Source organism: Xyrauchen texanus, chromosome 16 (genome assembly GCF_025860055.1).
Source record: "Xyrauchen texanus isolate HMW12.3.18 chromosome 16, RBS_HiC_50CHRs, whole genome shotgun sequence".
Lineage (NCBI taxonomy): Eukaryota > Metazoa > Chordata > Actinopteri > Cypriniformes > Catostomidae > Xyrauchen > Xyrauchen texanus.
The window spans coordinates 13,552,990-13,571,786 of record NC_068291.1 but is presented as its reverse complement, the minus strand read 5'-3'; the positions used below and the strand labels follow the sequence as shown (position 1 = coordinate 13,571,786).

Here is an 18,797-nt window from a genome sequence, read left to right as displayed (position 1 = left end):
AAGTGTATGAGTCGAGGCATTCTGCAAGGTTTAAAACAGAAATGTAAAGCTGCTTTTTATTTTTTTGGAATACTTAAAAAATTTTCTGTAGGAATATGAGTGTTGTTTGAACCATAAAATTGAATGAAGAAACTTCGGAATGCTTGGCTTTTATTGAACCCAGAACACACCTTTTTAAATATGCAACAAAATACTTTCCACTTGAAATGGTGTGGCATTTAAATCTGGCAGAGCCTGTTACTTCTGAAGATTAACTATGTAAACAGTGTATCAATGCTCATTCTTGTTCTTTGATCTCTCTTTAGCGACAATAGCATACTTGACCATACCTTTGTTGAAATCTCTGCCAGCTACTGGAACATTCTTGAGGGATTTACAAGGTGGTATTGAACATGTTGGGTGGAGTTGGGTGGAGTTGAGTTGTAAAAAATGTACTCGCTCAGAACGCAAATGCCAATAAACGGGCTGCACTGTATTGGAACATCTCTTTATTTTTTTTGTGTGAAATACATTGAGCTCTGTCAAAAACGAATTTCCCACTACACTAAAGAAATTAAGGACATAGTGGTGTTTTGTAAATGTGATGAAGTGCTGCTGATCTTTGGAGATCTGTTCTTTTGAAAGTTTTGAGCAGCAATACCAAAACTGTCAAGTGTAACACACCTGTCAATTTATAATGACAGCATTGAGATCCCAGTGACTTGACCCCAATTGGCGAATATGAGATCTACCCAGTATGGATCTCTTTATTGTGGTAGATGGCCCCTCTGTGGGGATTGCTGATGACTGGCCTATTGCTACCGTTCCAGTCTGCTGAAGGCAAACTACCAACAGCCACCATTGTTTGAAGGGCTCTTTCTCGGTTAGAGCTGCTTCTTCTAGGGTCGTCAAAAGTACTTCGGTACCAAGTTGATACTAAATAAAACCGATGTTGTGTTTCTGCAATTCTGGTGGTACAGCATACCAACTCCATTCGGTACTTGTTCGCTGTTTATCTGACACACGGCTGCTTTCAAATGCTCGTATGCTTCTTTGAGTGCATACTTGTACTCCTTTTACACCGAAATGCTGATGATTTTTGTGTCAGCCAGTGCTTGAACGGAGAACCCGAGAAGCAATCTTGCACTGATTTGCACAGAACAATATAGATGAGACTGCGATGCGAGTTTGCTTGTGTGGGTGAGGTGTAGGTTTTTTTTAAAAAAAAAAATGTATTTAGCTCCTGCTTCCAAATACCTTACACTCCTCTTGTGCACACAATACATTTCATTGGCTGTTGCTCATTGCCAGTCTCTTACTCTGCGGGAGAGTGCGCGCACCTAATGGTTCTTCTGCCATATTCCAAACAGTTTTGAAAATCATGGGGTCTGTGACTAGTCAAAGCGAGGGACATAAGCAATGGCTTACGATCAGAGACTTTTAGCTGCAGACTAGTTGCCAACTCTACATCAAAGGGGACAAGCTTAAGTTGTATAATGTGTGTGTTGGACATAAGGAATTTGTCTCCTAAGGCCTCTGCATAAGGAGGCTGCTCCTTTATTATTATTTTTTTATCCCCCTTCCAATTTGGCATTCCCAATGCACTCTGATTCCTTGTGGTGTCGCCGTTTCTGAGGTCCTGTCCCAAATAACACCCTTCACCCTTCCGCAGAGTGCAGGCTTTGGTGATGTAAGCCAGTGCAGACCAATGGGGCACTAGTGAGCAAGTCCATGCGTGTGCATGAGTGGTAAATGTGTGCATTTGGGACAGACTTCCATCAGATGATGCAATTTTTACATTGTTTTATATACATGCAGTTTACAAATTATTTAAAATGTCATGGCATTGGTAAGGTAAAAGAACACACTTTAAACTCTCTTTTGAATATTTGTTTTTATTAAATAATTTCAGTGACGCATTCAAAAATTTTAGAACCTCTGAAAAACCATGCACTCATATAATGATGACACAACCTCATTGTTTTATCTTTAGAGCACAAATAAACCTGATTCGGACACATGGATGGTTACAGGCAGGTGCTTGAAACGCAGTAAAATGCATAGAAGGAACATGTATCTCTGTTAGACAGAATGTTGCTAAATCAATAAAGAAGCAATCTTTCAAGCTACAGCCATGTGCATTCCGTTATTCTCTACTGTCATCATATTTTAGAGATTAACAATAATTCTAAAATCTTCTTTGAAACAACAATAGCAAAGGTTTAATGTTACTTTTATGAACGCCAAATTTTCCCAAGAAAAAGTATTCGATAAACTGAATGGGAGTAATTCCATATTCCGCTGGAAAATGTAAGAATGTTTTGAACCAGTACTATACTTTATACACATGATAAGCAAGTGATCCACCATTGATGATCCGTATAAAACAATGATTAAAATCTATTTTTCATCCATGATTGACATTGCATTGTCCGCCATGTTTTTTTATTCCTCCAACTCCAGTCTGCTGTGATTGGTCGAGAGAATCAGTAGCGGTGACTGTTGGGTAATAGTCTGCTGTGGACCCCGCACTAATGCGGGTCAGCCAAAGGACGCATTGAGGGTGCAAAGACCATCGGAGCACTAAAATGTCAAATGGGACACCCTACGGTCTTGTGGACTTCACAGGAACATGCAAATGAAGGCCATGAGACCGAAAGTCCACATCAAGTGTGCCATTTTTATACCTTGAGGTCCTATATTCTCCGTGGCATCCACGACCACAAGGAGGTTAACCCAAACGTGACTGTACCCACCCTAGCAACCAGGCCAATTGGTTGCTTGGGATGCCTGACTGGAGTCACTCAGTATGCCCTGGATTCGAACGTGAGACTCCCAAGTGTGATACTTGCTGAGCTACCCAGGCCCCCAAACAGGGATTCTCCTAAAATACTTGGTATTTGCCTGTTTTCATATTTAAGTGCTCGCTTTAGTCATACATGGATACATGCCTAAAATTACGTGTTTGTTTGCCATTTAAACCTAGTGTATCGGGTTAATTTTAACCAGCTTTGCTTTGCGTGTCTCCCTCAGGCACTGAGCGTGAGGGAGAGAGCTTGCGCTCTTATTCAAGTAACCGCAGGAAAAAGGCAGTTTTTGATTAAAATCTAAAATGAATAACTGCACAAACACTTCGATGTTCACAATGAATGAGTCTGAAAGTCTGTTTGTATCTTACTTGTTTACATTCAGCTGATCTGTTTGCTGATGAAGTTTATTAGAGGTGGATACGGTTTGATATAGATACACACAACTCGCTCAGGCTTTCAAAAAACAGGAAAAATACTTTCAAGTAAGTAAATGTGTTGGACGTCTGCGTTGTAGGGATGTACATGCAGATTTCAGATATTATATCGGTGATCAATTGACTTTACTCGATGAATAAGATGATTTTCTATTAAGTCAATGGGGACACTGGAATGTTTGGGCATAGCAATAAGGTGGTGCAGTGGCTTCACTTGTATAACGTCAGCAATCCAGCTCACACACTCGCACACATTCATATATATTTATCTCAGTGATTACGCTACTATTCAGAGCCAGATTACACACGGAATTTCATCAAGGCCTATTAAGATGAGTCTCTGGTGATCCGATCCCACGTTGGTATGGCGAAACGCATTGCTGTTTGATAAAACTGCATGATAATAAACTGCAAAAAAGTAATCAAATACATGGAAAATGCTAATAAAACAGCTGCGTGGTTTCTCCCAGATGCAGTTGAAATTAAATCCAATTACAAATGCAACATTTAGCGCTGACCACTTGTAATCGAATGATGTGAAACGCATTTTAATACTAGGTGCAAATGGGGTCTTTGTAACTGATGATTCAGCCAACGCAACTTAGAACTTTTACAAAAAAATACTTCACTTTCCTGCACTGGAAATATTTCCAGGTAGAGTGACTTTATTTTTTTGTTGTACTGAGAACAACAATATACCAACTTGTAATAGACAGAGGTTTTCTACAAATGGCGAATTGTTCTTTGTGCTTGTTTGGGCCACGCTCATCAGAGCAGAATTCTGAAGCTACATCAGGTCACGGCTGAGAATAGCTGTGGCATTGTGCCACCTCATTTCCACATGCACACATCCATTATCCTTCTTAACCTCTCAACCATTACCTGCATCCAGGTTTGGGCTCCAGGGTTTTCTTCAGGTCCTTTTTTTTTTTTTTTTTTTTTCAAAAAGAGAACATTTCGAAGATGTTTGTTTTACTCTAGGACTCCGTCTCTGTAATTAAAGTCCCATGAACTCCAGGAATGTTCTCTTCTCACCATGAAACTCGCTGGCATGCTGTGTTTTTTGGGAAGGTTATGTTGCTGTTGGCCACTTATTATCCATCCGCAGTGCCTCGTCAGAGCTGAAAATAGCGCAGCACAGTGTCATCTGTGAATCACGCTGCTCTTTGGGGCCAGAGCGCTTTGAGGTGAAAGGCCTTCTGTGGCTACAGGCATCAGCCAGAAAGGGTTAAATGTTGGAGAACTGCACTTTTATTCAAGTGACTGAAAGTGCAGCTGCTTCATTGTAATGTTAAAGTTGAAGATAGTATAGGCTTGCTGATTACTCGTGGCCTGTCAGCGAACTCCTTTCAGACAATAGGTTACGAAATGTCACTAAACTGTTCCTGGAACAATGTGTGGGTTTTTTTTTTTATTTATGGATGTCTTTTTTCAGGGGTTGGAGTTGTCACTTTCATTGTGGGATGTCCAGAGTTGATGGTTACAGTTGAGTTAGTCCCTGTGGCTTGAAGTTGGTTGCTGCAGCATCTCATTTGTTTACTACAAATTCAAAAGCATGCATTCTTCTTGGAAGACTTGGAGCTGCTCAGACAGATCACAGATGGGGATGCTCAGTATAGCTTGCTGCCCCACTGTGTGCATCTCGTCTAGGTCTATTGTTTCAAGTCCTTTCTCTAGCTTTTGTGGTCCACCGTAAAACAGGGGTGGGATGTGGGGGATGGACGATACCCACTGTTGTAATCTGGCAGTGAGTGTGGAGAGCTACCTAATGTTTCACCCTCAAAACCCTGTTCCACTTCAGTATGGGCAGAAGCACATCTTCAACAGCCCAAATTTAAACAAACAGTCAGACACACCTTGAGTCCTTGATATACAGTATGGCTTCAAACTAGGACATAGTTATTGCCTAATAAATATATATATATCTATATCTGTACCGTTCAAAAGTTTGGGGTCACTTGCCTGAAATGTTTCTCATGATCTTAAACCTTTTGATCTGAAGGCGTATGCTTAAATGTTTGGTAGAAAACAATCGTGCCAACATAAGTTATTTAATTACAGAACTAAAGTAATTATAATAAAAAAAAGTTTTTGAAATGGATTACTTGGACCGAATAATTAAGAGAAGCAGCCACTAGGTGCCCAGCATATAGATGGAAACTCCTTCAATACGGTTTAAAAAGCATCCCATGGTGATACCACAAGAAGTTGGTTGAGAAAATGCCAAAAGTATATTTCTGCAAAATCTAGTCAAAGTGTGGCCACTTTGAAGATGCTAAAATAACTTTTTATTTATTTTGGATTTTATTTCTCCATTTTCTATTATTCCATATTTGTGATGACTTCACTGTTATTCAAAAATGTGAAGTAAAAAAATAAAAAAATAAGTGACCTTAAACTTGTGTGTATCTTTATTGTAAAGGGTTTAAACAATGTTTTCCATGCTTGTTCAATGAACTATAAACTATTAATGAACAAATAATGAACACCTGTGGAACGGTCGATAAGACACTAACAGCTTACAGATGGTAGGCCACAGTTAATTAAGGTCACAGTTATAAAAACTTAGGACACTAAAGAGACCTTTCTACTGACTCTGAAATACACCAAAAGAAAGATCCCCATGGTCCCTGCTCATCTGCTTGAACGTGCCTTAGGCATGCTGCATGAGGACTGCAGTTGTGGCCAGGGCAATAAATTGCAGTGTACGTACTGTGAGACGCCTTAGACATCCCTACAGGGAAACGGGAAGGACCGCTGATATCACACCTGCGGGACAGGTACAGGATGGCAACAACAACTGCCCGAGTTACACCAGGAATGCACAATCCCTCAATCACTGCTCAGACTGTCCGCAATGGACTGAGAGAGGCTGGACTGAGGGCTTGTAGGCCTGTTGTAAAGGCAGGTCCTTACCAGACATCACCAGCAACCATGTCGCTTATGGGCACAAACCCACCTTCTCTGGATATTTACAAATGGTATATAATACAAGTTTTATTGATATTTGCCTTTTATTATGAGAAAAGTGACCGGGAACTGTTGAGGAGTGAGGGGGAGAATGAAACGAACAAGCATTATGAGCTCAAACGCGTCTGCCGCGACTGATATTGTACCTTATTGAGACCATGTTGCACACCGGGTTTTTAATGCTATTGTGTTAGTACAACAAAACTAACCGTGGCTGGATGTTTACATGGCTCAGTCACTTCACATGCAAGCAGGCGATTCTCAGTGCCCTTAAACAAATCGGCCAAACAGGAAAATGTGTCTGATGCTGATAATGAAAAATCAGAATATCTAAAACTAAATAATGGTCATTTAAACAAAAAAAAAAATAGCCCCCGGTTAGATCAAATAAACTAGATCTGATGATTATTTAATAATCAGGTTTAATTTTATTACACCAGGAAAATCATTTCACATATCATATATAGATCAACCAGCTCCATTTCAGGATCGCCCAGTGTCACCATCTTGTCAGTATTTAGGTAGGGCATAAGTGGTGCATGAAATGTGGGATTTTAGTATGCATACGTGTACTGCTCGTGACCCTTGGTGTCCTAAAGAGCAGTGCTATATGTTCATTCATGGTTTTGTGCACATAATGGGAGTAAACATGGTTTTAAACACTGTCTGTAAAACACAATCTAATGCAGAACGAACCAACTTCCCTTCTCTTCTCCCCCCCTCCCATTGTTGCACACTAGTGTAGTAACCATGACCCAGTTTCCACTCCCTCTTCAGCACACGTGATCTAGATGTGGGTAATTTGGAAATCACAGATTAGATGAGAAGTGGTGAGTTGTTGAGGGCAAAAATTAAGCACATTTGAAAATTTAATTCTTAGCTGTGATTTAGTCTTAATCCGGTTTGGAGTAAACTAAACAATCACAGACATGCACAAATTATCTGAATTGTGTTGTGAATTTAATTTCTCAATTGATATGGACTGAATTAATCAAATTACTTCTGACCCTGTGCTATTTTCCTTGTCGTTAGTCATGTGAAATTTGCCTCGGTTATTGTAACCTTTGCTTGATTCATGTATGATTTATCTCAAACCATATGACGGCTGTCTGAGTAATGAATGTTTGATGGGGTGTTTCACATGGATGGTGAAACATTCGTAACTTTTTGTTGCAGTGAAATAACAGGGTAGAGTTTGGACTTAATTTACAAAGGTCAACAAACTCAAGCAAAGGCAAGCATCACAACTACTATTGCTCAAACATAGATTTTGGGATTATGAACCACCCCCCCCCCCCCCAATTACCCCAATTATCGAACTTGGGTGCATGGCTCGTCCTGTGCTACAGACATAATTTATACCTCAAAAAGCCAAATAATTTGAGTTAAAAATTGTGTTTTTACTTTTAACCAATTGGACTTTACAGTTTTTGCCTGGCTAACTGAAGGGAAAACTGAGGCAGAAATTCCATAGACATTGAAGGAAGGACCCAAGCCATATTTAGGAAAAAGTATATCATGGGCCATGTTCAGACTGTCAGCCCCAAATCAGATTTTGGTCCATATCCAATTGGAATACCGATAATAAATCTGAATGGCAAACAGTCACATTTTTACAAATCTGTTTCAAGCTACATATGTGGTTTGAAATCCTATTCAAATCACATTTTTGTGAACACGTTTGTGTTTCATGCTACATAAACGCATGTTGCAGGAGGCACACATTGTTGCAGGAGGCATGCTAGAATTGGAGGTGTTTTGGTGTAGTGTAGGTCTAGCTGAGAATATTATTAATGCACATTCTAATGGTTCTTGTGAACATTAACTGAAGCTCCTGACCCGTATCTGCATGATTTTATGCATTGCACTGCTGCCACACAATTGGCTGATTTAGATAATCACATGATTATGTAGGTTTACACATGTTCCTAATAAAGTGCTCCGTGAGTGTGGCTATAAAGACTTTGGAGCTCTTGACTTGAACCAATAAGCACCAATCACCTAGCAATACACTAAAATCATAGTAATACCCTGGAGTGGTGACCAGTTTTGCATGGGTGAACAACACTCACATTTTCTTCAGATAATGTGAAAATCTAGTAATGTTTTTAGAAAAGTAACACCCTGTAAAATAGGAGTATTATTTTTACTTAAAAGCCTCCTTCAAATTCTGTATGTTTGTGTTGTGACAGGCAGTGAACTGTAAAGGCCAGCACAGCATCTCCTACACATTGTCCAGAAACCAGACGGTGGTGGTGGAGTACAGCCATGACAAAGACACGGACATGTTTCAGGTAATGTTTTGCAAAAAAACCTTATGCATACATGACACTTTAGCTTTGTTCAAAAGTAGAGAGCTGCCTCCCAAGGGGCTGGTCACACAAACCTGTTTTTGCATCAGACCACAGTGTTTTTCAGTTGTGGTCCACCTTTTTTTATTGGACTTCTAGTCCTATGCTAAATTATTTTTATCCTGCTGACAACCGTGAAACCGTTTTTAACAAAGTCTGTCCATAATCAATTTAAAGTTTATTAAAAATGCATCAACGCAGACAAAAAATGTGACAATTTTTCATTGTCGAATAATTATTTGATGTCTTTTTATAAAAAAAAAAATGTTATCGCATTTTTATGCCCAATTCCAACTACTTAGTAGATCCTCGTGGTGGTGCGGTTACTCACTCACTCGCCTCAATTCGGGTGGTGGAGGAGCATGGGAGGCTAATGCTACTCTCTGCGATCCATACACAATTAGCCATGTGCCCCATTGAGAGCGAGAGCCCCTAATCACGACCTAGAGGATGTTACCCCATGTGACTCTACCCTCCCTTGCAACCGGGCCAATTTGGTTGCTTAGAAAACCTGGCTGGAGTCAATCAGCACGCTCTGGATTCCAGGGGTGACTCCAGGGGTTACCCAGGCCCCTGTTTGATGTCATTTAACATAACATGAGATCATATGAAACTAATGATGACATGTAGGAGGAGCACTGTAGCTCGCGCCTGATTGAGGAGAGGAAGAAAACCGATCTTGCAGTCCAGATTCCAGTTTAGAATACTCTAAACTTTCCAAACAGCTTCAGGTTATGAAGATTGCATGGCATAAAGAAATTATACAAAAATACAAACTAAATACAGAAGCACTATAGTTGTGGAATAAGTGGAGCTGCCGCTCCTCTGAAGCAAAATTTGTATGTTGAGCGTCTTTAAAGGAAACACCCCGTTGTTGCATCTTAAATGCATTTATAGCTTTAATAAAGTTCAGTTTTTGACTGAGCAGGCGAAACTCTTTCTCTCTGACTGACATACTCTAATCAAAATCTATGATTGGATGCAGACCCCCCCACGAAAGTACAGGCACATGCTCCGATACAACGGTAGTGTGTATTTTTTGGTCTGTGCATGAGGAAAAGGGCCATGGAGATTGCAGAAAAGCAAAAACGGGAACCAGCAGCAACTCACAGGGACAAAACCGAAACTCTCTATAATAAGGAAATAAAGTGGAGAAGGTTGCATCTTTATTTTAGGATGTGCATTTATAAACCGGATTCAGTAAAATGAGCACCTCTATTCTTGGGAATTGCCATCCCTGTTTAAACCTAAAATAGGCTCTTCAAACAAGTCCTGGCACATTCATGAAAAACTAAATTCTGCCCATGTCCTGTTTACTGCTGAGAAAATAGTTCAGGGAAATTACTTAAGGCCTAAAAGGCTGATGTAGATTGCAAGGTGTGAGGGGAATTATAATGCAAAAATACAAAACTAGTGTCATTGTGAAATAATAAAGCCGAGCCGGTTCAGGCATTCCACTCAAGAAAAACTTGCATGTCAGAGCGTCTAAAAAGGAAACACGCCGGCGTTGTATCTTTTAGTGCATCCTTTATTAGTTAAAATAATAAGTGTGCCATGCTATTAAAACTCAGAAACTGGCATTTCTCTGTGCGGTCAGTGCCACTTTGAAGAGGCACGTCAAGTGACCCAATCTAATGGGGAGAGACCTGGTTGATGCACACTCTTGCACGGGGATGCTCGTCCCTCTCATGCATTAGCTGCAGCTAGATTATAACGTGATGCTTGCGACCATATTGAATCATCATATAAAAAGTCTGTGATACACAGCTTTATAAAAGGAATGTTCTGGGTTCAATACAAGTTGAGCTCCATCAACAGCATTTGTGGCATAATAATGATTACCACAAAAATGTATTTTGACTTGCCCCTTCTTTTCTTTTAAAAAAAAAAAAAGAAAAAGCTAAAATCTGGGTTCCAGTGAGGCTCGCATGTTTAATACAACCAAGTCGAGGCACAAGCTGAAAAGCTAATGATTAATCGTTACAATAATCGCTTGAATGGTTTAATAATGGTTCTAATAATCATTAGATTTGACAATTATCAAAATAATCATTAGTTGCAGCTCTAAACTCCTATAAAGTTTGGCCTATTCACACAGTTGCACACATTTTCAAAATAACAGTATTTTAAAACGAACAACCTTTTACACCAATTGTGAAAATTGTCCTGCAAATAAATTGATACAAAATTTGTTAGATGTTTGTAGCTTCTAAAGGACTGAAGAAAATATTAATTGCAACCTGTGGAAAGCTTTAATGCAAAAAAAAAAGTGTAATTTGTGCTGCCTTGTTTACAAATGTAAACCTTAAAATGGAGGTGTGTGTGTGTGTGGTGTTTAACAGCATGCCACAGGTGTTGTCCATAAAGTACACCGTTGTAAGTAAACTAATATTTTTTTTGTCTGACAGTTGGAAGCATTTTGAGGTTGTAAGTGGTAGATGGGCAATTTTCTTTTTATGTCTTAGATTGGACGATCGACAGAGGGCCCCATTGACTTTGTGGTGACAGACACAGTGTCAGGGGGTGGGGAGAGTGAGGAAACTCCCATCACTCAAAGCACCATCTCCCGCTTCGCCTGCCGCGTGGTGTGTGAACGGAACCCACCCTACACAGCACGCATCTACGCCGCAGGCTTCGATTCTTCCAAAAATATATTCCTCGGAGTAAGTATGCTGTGGAAATACCTTTTTTGAGATACATTTTTCTTTAACGTGAGCTTTTAAAAAAAGCTTTTATTTATAAATATACTTTTTGCTGACTTGGGAGGTATCCACTTCTCATCCAGTGGAAATTATCTAAACTAACATGGTAAATATAGGTGTATCTGTGCAGTGCAGACATTTTTTGTTTATGTATAGTAATTAAGTGTCTCTGTAGGAGAAGGCAGCCAAATGGAAGAATCCAGATGGTCACATGGATGGGCTGACAACCAATGGTGTGCTAGTCATGCACCCGCGGGGTGGGTTCACAGAGGAATCCAAGCCTGGTGTGTGGAGGGAGATATCGGTGTGTGGAGATGTTTACACGCTGAGAGAAACACGGTCCGCTCAGACTCGAGGCAAACTGGTTAGTGATTAAGCTGCGGCTGCTCAATTTAGTGCAGAATGTAGCTACTATTCCCTGGGCTGAGAAATAAAGTTAACAAACCAATAAAGAGCCAAACATGTTTCAACCACTTCCGATCCAACTACCTGGTCCGTTCTGGTATGGAATGCCCACTTTTCACAATCCAGTCAATTCCTGTTGGATAAAATTAATTTAAGCAAATGAATACAAAAAAAATTATGGATCGTCTAGATTTTAGTTGATTAATTATCTGTACTAAAGATTCGGATTGGAGGTCCAGGGTCAGGAAATTTCTTTAATCTCTGATCTCAAAAATTCCAGTTAACACAATTGGTGTGGTGTTGGTGTAGTGGTTAAGATTCTTGGCTGGAAGGACTTGTACTGGTTCAAACCATGGTAATGGTGACTTTTAAACTGAAACTGTGTTAAAAATATCCTTATCACCATTAAACACCATTAAAGGCCTGTTTACACTGGGAGTGAATTGTATTGTAGTGAGTGGAATCTGTTTTGTCCAGATGCAAGTAACTTGCTTTTAAAGCATGTAAATGACCAGAATGTTTTTTCACTATGCTTCCATGTATTTCTTGGTGTGAACCGGCCTTACCCAACCTTAAGGTTAAGAACCCTAAACTTATGCAAGTACTGTACTCTTTGGTAAGAAGATTGGAATAATCTGAACAAAACTATCTACAAAAATAAATGTATAAAACCGATTATATTGAAATATCACTAGATACAGGCAGATTAAGCGTAATAGGATGTATTTAGAACATTTCTGTGTGCATTTTGGAAAATGTCATAGTGTTATTGTCTAAATGCTTCATGCTGGTCTCATTTGGTAAGAGCAAGCTAGGGTGTTTTTAGAATGTCTGACATCTATAAAAGGAGGGGAAGGAGTGTGTTCTGACCCCTTGGTACTTGTTTACTTATTTAGAGGAATGTGCTCTATAGGCCTTTTAACAGTATGAGTGTTTGCACCTCTAGCTCCCTCTGCAGGTAGAGTGTGGTTCTGCACATAGTGTTGAAAACCCATAGTGACATTTTAAACCCCCTAGATCAACACCAGTCACTCACACCTTAAACTGGAAAAAATTAAATGGGTGTAAAATGTTGGTAGGGTAGTGGGTGGGAATTGGGGAAGGACAGGGAAGCACAATAATGCACTCACAATAGAGATGGTAGGACATCAAAATGTGAGCGGAAATAAAAGCAAGAGTTGGGGTGCTTTGCTGGTGTGCTCACTGTCCCAATGAGCAAAAGTCAATGAAATACAGTGAAGGAATGAGGAGATCAGTGGATTAAGAACATGTGTTTATAATGCACATGCAATATTGGTTTTCAGTGATGTGCAACCCATATAACCATGATATAACCCTTGAAAAATCAAGCTAGATACAAAGGAACAAAAGTTAAGAGAGAAGAACAAAAGAACATTTAATTGATTTGCTCAAATACTAACGACACATTTGTATATTGTTAAATGAAAATTGTTCAAATGTTATTTTACTCTGTAGTAATTGTTTTATAAAATAAACATGGCACATGAGGCCATGCTACTTTGTGTGTTGTCCTTGAATATTTGTTTTATTTGCTGCTCAGGTGGAGGGTGAAAGCAACGTACTGCAGGATGGGTCTCTGGTTGACCTGTGTGGAGCCACGCTGCTCTGGCGTACTGCTGACGGGCTGTTCCACACCCCCACTCAGAAGCACCTGGAGGCCTTGCGGCAAGAGTTGAATGCAGCCCGACCTCAATGTCCTGTGGGCCTCAACACCCTGGCTTTCCCCAGCATGCAGCGCTGCAGCCGTGCCCTGACCAGCATCCCCTCCCAGGAGGACAAGCAGCCCTGGGTCTACCTGGCCTGTGGCCATGTTCATGGCTACCACGACTGGGGCCACCGCTCTGAACGAGACTCCAATGCTCAGAGAGAGTGTCCCATGTGTAGAGCTATAGGCCCCTATGTACCACTCTGGCTCGGGTGTGAACCAGCCTTTTATGTGGATACGGGTGCACCAACATATGCCTTCGTACCCTGTGGCCACGTGTGCTCTGAAAAGTCAACCCGCTATTGGGCAGAAATTCCTTTACCGCACGGTACTCATGCTTTCCATGCCGCGTGCCCGTTCTGTGCAACCCAACTCAATCTGACACAAAAGTGGGCCAAATTGATCTTCCAAGGGCCTATAGACTGAGTGTGTGGACGACATCAAGCTGAATGATTGGACACTAGTATACTGGACTTTGAATTGTTATAATCCAAAGGAGGTTTGAAAGAGGTTGTTACTAAGAACAGACTCCTAAATGCTTATGCCCTTGAAATGCTTATGCTGGAGAGCAAGGTTTTGCTCAGATGATTTTCAAAGTTGCCTTACCGATTGACAGGAGGCGTCTGTCATGATTTGCCAACAAAGAGTTGTTTTATCTTCTAGTCCACAAGATGTCAGTTCACACCAGCATTACCACAACACTCAGGAGATTTTCTGATGCTTTTGTAAACGGGATAGTTTATGGCTGCTTCATCCAACACTTGTTGATCTACTTGTCAGTGTAGTTTTGTAGCAGCCCTGCTTTAACATTTGTCCTTCCCATAATTTCCAAAGAACCTCATTATCTGATTTTAGTGTTAAAAGATCTTTATGAAAAGGACTGAGCATCTAAATTTTAACAGGCAAACATTTCAATGTCTACTGTGTGGGAACTCTCAGAGATCAGGATCAGATATGCCAAATTCCACAAGAAGCTTCTACAAATAAGGATCCATTACTGGCTGGAGTATTGATTTGGGAATGACAATACTAAAATGGTTGTTTCCAAAGATTGATTAAGGCATGAAGAACTACCAACATAAATTCCACGAGTCTTTTTAAGAGCGTGTTCACGGTGGATGCTTTATTTTCCATTTGATTGTGCATTATGAAATTAATTCATGATTTTTAATTTTAGCATTCTATGTTCACAACGGAGCCCCTTAGAAGACAGGGATGGAAAGTCATTTCTGAAGTTTTACATTCCCTAAAAATAGTTTTACTTTGTCTCTCAAAAAGGTTTGCGTTCCCTCGCAGTAACTTTATCCATCTCTTACAAAAATGACCATGATTTTTCCACAGTTTAACTATGGTATTTGAAGAACCTAAAACCATAACCACAAAATGTACCTTGATTTTACTACAATAACTACAATATTTTAACCATGATATTTGTAGAAAACCATAGTAATAAAACATGGTTCCTATAGTGTTACTAAAGTAACAATGATTTGTTTGTGGTAAAAGTACCACAGCTTTTAAAACCTTAGTTCCTACAAAAAAGAAATGATATACCTTTTATGAAAATTAACCATGGCTTCAATACAGTAAAACTGGATTAACCATGACTGTAGTGACTTTTATTGGGGGGGGGGGGGGGTTTGCAGGAAGCATGATTTAAAAAAAAAAAACATAAATGTACAACAAATTAACCATGGTGTTACTATAGTTAAAACCGTACTAACCTGTACTTATTTTAGCAGAAAGATGCATTATATTTTCATTACCATAGTTTTGGTTTTCCTAGGGTTTTACTACAGATATAAAGTATGGTTACTGTAGTTAAACAATGAAATTATTTCATTAGAAATTAGGGCTGGGCAATTATGTTTACAATATTTTTATAAAACAAATATTGCAATAGGTCAGCCCAGTGGCCAAGAGATCTGTGAATATTCTTGCTTTATTGAATTTTGCATTAAGTTCACTTATTGAAACACGAAAAACCAAAGCTATTTCTAAATTTAAAATCGCAATTCAAACTAAATGAAAAATACATTTAAAATAACGAAGTGGACAAAGAAATCCTATATAACCACCTTTCCGTTTGTCTAACAGGTGGAAAATTACATTAATATCTATTGACAATTATATATGCAAACAAAAATAATACATTAACAATAAAATAAAAATATAAATACATTTTAGGTTCAAGGTGAACTTGTTTAGGTTGTATACATACACATGCTATAAAGTTAACCTGCAGAGTTGCGTTCACTACGCATGTTAAGCGTGAACTGCTCTGTGGAAATAAAGCAAACTTGACTTTGAGCACCTCCTGAGATGGTCGTATGTCATTTGCAGCATTTTCATAGATGACCCTATTCTTGCAAATAGTTTTCAGACAACAGAAACCGAAAAGAGAGCAAGAACTCTTACATGTGCATGTTCCACGAGACACTCTCTGAACAAACAGTGCATCAGACACGCATATCGACGGCTTCTCTTTCCTCTGGTCTTCAAAATACAATAGTGTGTTTCTTCAAGTGGGTGTGTCTTTGTGTCTAACCGCATTTATTATCATGTGTCTTTCCGAGAAGTCTTGCAATTGGCCGGCTATAGTGGTGGGTAAATGACCATATATCATTAATGTGCATGATATAGGCTACCTGCATTTGGTAGGTGTTACTCATTTTATTACCATTTCATACCCTGGGCTACTATTTAATATATTTGGCAACTTCCCAGCTCGGTATTTGTGTAATTTCCCGATATGGTCGATAATCGTCCATTTATGAGTGTTGCAATTTGGCATCGGGATATTTGTCAGATAGCGTCTCTATCTGATTACATCATCCGATCTCCCAGCCCTTTAAGGAACGAATAAAGCAATTGCGAGGGAACCCAGAATAACTGCAAGGGAATGCAAAACTTATTGTGAGGGGAAATAACTTCCATTCTGTTCTCTTAGGGGGTTCAGTAGTTCACCTGCATCAAAGATCCCTAAAAGTATTTTGAAACTAACACTTTTTTTTAATTACTCTTATGTTTTGAAGGTTAGAGTGCAGATTCTAAGCTTTAATGTAAGGGTATTTTTGTTTGTATCTGGTTAACCGGTAACTGGATTAACAAAGGATTTTGCCAAATATTTTGAAATGGGCTTTAAAGCTTGTGACTGGATGAATGTTTGTATTTACTACTTCTTGAAAAGCTTGTCCCATATATTTTTGGTACCATTCATTGCTTGCCACATGCGCATTTTCCACATGATGTTAGTGTACAATTTAAAGCTGGTGTGAAATGTAGGCTATCCTGCAATCAGCATCAAGAGTTTTCCAAATGTGCAGAATAATTTAGATTGAAATCAAACATGTTAACTTATTGTGTTGAGGTCTGAGACCCAAGACTAGGATACAATTAATTTGTCTGGTTTCAGCCTCTCAAAGTATACTCTTGACTGCAAAGCCTAAATGGACGTGTTTGACACATGCTCCCTAACAACTGCAATGGCGGGCCACACAAAGACCGGGACCGTCTGCTTTTTTAGAAAATCTAGGCTGCATGTGGAAAGTCCGTGCATACCTTACTGATGATGCAATTTGCATAATGCACACCGCGCGCAAGATGTACTGGCACATGGAAAACCAACGTATACTTTAGACTATACATTAGATTTAAGGCACAGTGATAACGTAAATGATATGTCCCTTAATTTGTAATTGGTCTAAATTCATCCTACTTTAACTTGTTCAGTCGAAATATTTGGTTGGTTGTGGAGGCATTAAAGTTTGTGCAGAGGCGGATTCTTATGCCTGATGACAATTTTTACTGGGGTGTCAATATATTTTAGGCGTATTAAAGGGCTATTTTTTTTTTTAAAGACTTTCATATTTAGAGCCTTTTTTGTGCTTTTTAAACACTGAAAAGTATTTTACTACACAAAAGCCCATGTACAGTTGTTTTTTAAACAGATCTACTAATATATTTATTCAGTTATGTACTTTACTCTGTGGTAGGTAGTCGTCAACAGAATCCATGTGAATGTATGAGCCTCAACAATATCTGGTCATAACTTAATTACATGTGTCTGGATCGTTGACTCTGTCAATGGTATGTAATCCGATTTATTTTGATTGCCTTTGCTTCAACTTCTGGTTACACCTGTTTTCACAAATTGTCCCATAACTCGCTCTACCACACTCGTCAATGTCCATGTCACTGTCAGACTTGAGTGTTAAAGAAACATTGTATTATCACATCACCATGGATTTTATTTGTACATGGAAGTTTTGTTTTATATTTTTGTCTAGATTTATTAGTTCATTTGTTTTGGATGTACAGGCAGTTCATTTGATGTACAATAGTCAATGTTTGTAAAAGATGATGAAATGCAGCTATTTTATTTGTATCTTTTACTCCCTTCTTGATTTATGGAAACATATCATTTGTGAAATTGTCACACCAAAAGAAAAATAAATTGGTGGGCAGTATATTTTCTTAACAATTCTACTGTCTGTTAACAACGTGTTTTGTGTGAGGCTCTTCCATGTGGAGTTAACTAAAGTAAGGCCAAAAATGTAAAAAAGGAAATGCTAAAAAGGATTGAATGAAAAGGTCTCTTATGTAATGTATGTTTTATGTCATTTCAACAGCGAGATTCCATTCATTTCCAAGAAGCACTATTCTTGTGTAAACAATTGTAAAGGTCAGTTGTGCAAAACCGGCACAATAAAAAGTACACTACAGTGTTTTGATGGAACAGAGCTTCAGAACACCAAGACAACAGTGTTTTGACATTTGTTCTACAACTACATTACATGAGTTTCAACTGCAACCTGGACAATTCAGTAAACCTATTTGAAGAAAAGTCTATGATTAAATTAACAATTTTTATGAGTCTTTTAAAAAAATTATGGCATGAAGAATGAGAGAATTTTAATTTTTGGGTGAACTAATAGTTTTTGTCAATCTATCTACATCCTCACCACTTCCACATTCCTCTGGTGATCTCTAAGGACCTTTTCTTCACTGTTTGGTCTTGGAAGCATACAATGAATAAAACAGAAAAAAGACAATCAGACGTGTTTCCCTATTTATCTCTTTAAACATTAACAATATTTATTTTGGTTACCACTTGAAAAGTTCGACACATCCCTCAGTTTGTAAAGATGAATGTGAAACCACATTTTGCAGTAAAACAATGAAGAAATCATGAGCACTCTCTTTCAAATGAAGACCCCAGTCATATCAGTAACCTTATAAAAGCTGTTTTATTATACATGGAGAGGGTCTGCACATGGGTGCTGCCATGTTATGATCACATGACCAGCCAAATACTACTGGCTTAATCTCAGTAAACATCCTGTTATTTCTCTCATTGATTAATGTAATCGTGGCTGACTGAATAATACATTTCTACAATGGCATCTGAAACTGAAAAC

General features: G+C 38.9%; 1 protein-coding gene across 1 annotated transcript in view; it reads left to right on the top strand.

Moving 5' to 3' along the window:
- The window catches only part of LOC127657175 (E3 ubiquitin-protein ligase pellino homolog 2), a 34,894-nt gene extending 16,363 nt beyond the window's left edge, over positions 1-18,531 (top strand). Inside the window, exons 3-6 of the mRNA XM_052145849.1 lie at positions 8,386-8,487; positions 11,010-11,207; positions 11,422-11,610; positions 13,213-18,531. Of these exons, the coding sequence (XP_052001809.1) occupies positions 8,386-8,487; positions 11,010-11,207; positions 11,422-11,610; positions 13,213-13,803 (1,080 nt within the window). The 3' untranslated portion in view covers positions 13,804-18,531. The remainder of the gene's footprint in view (positions 1-8,385; positions 8,488-11,009; positions 11,208-11,421; positions 11,611-13,212) is intronic.
- Positions 18,532-18,797: the final 266 nt, after the last annotated feature.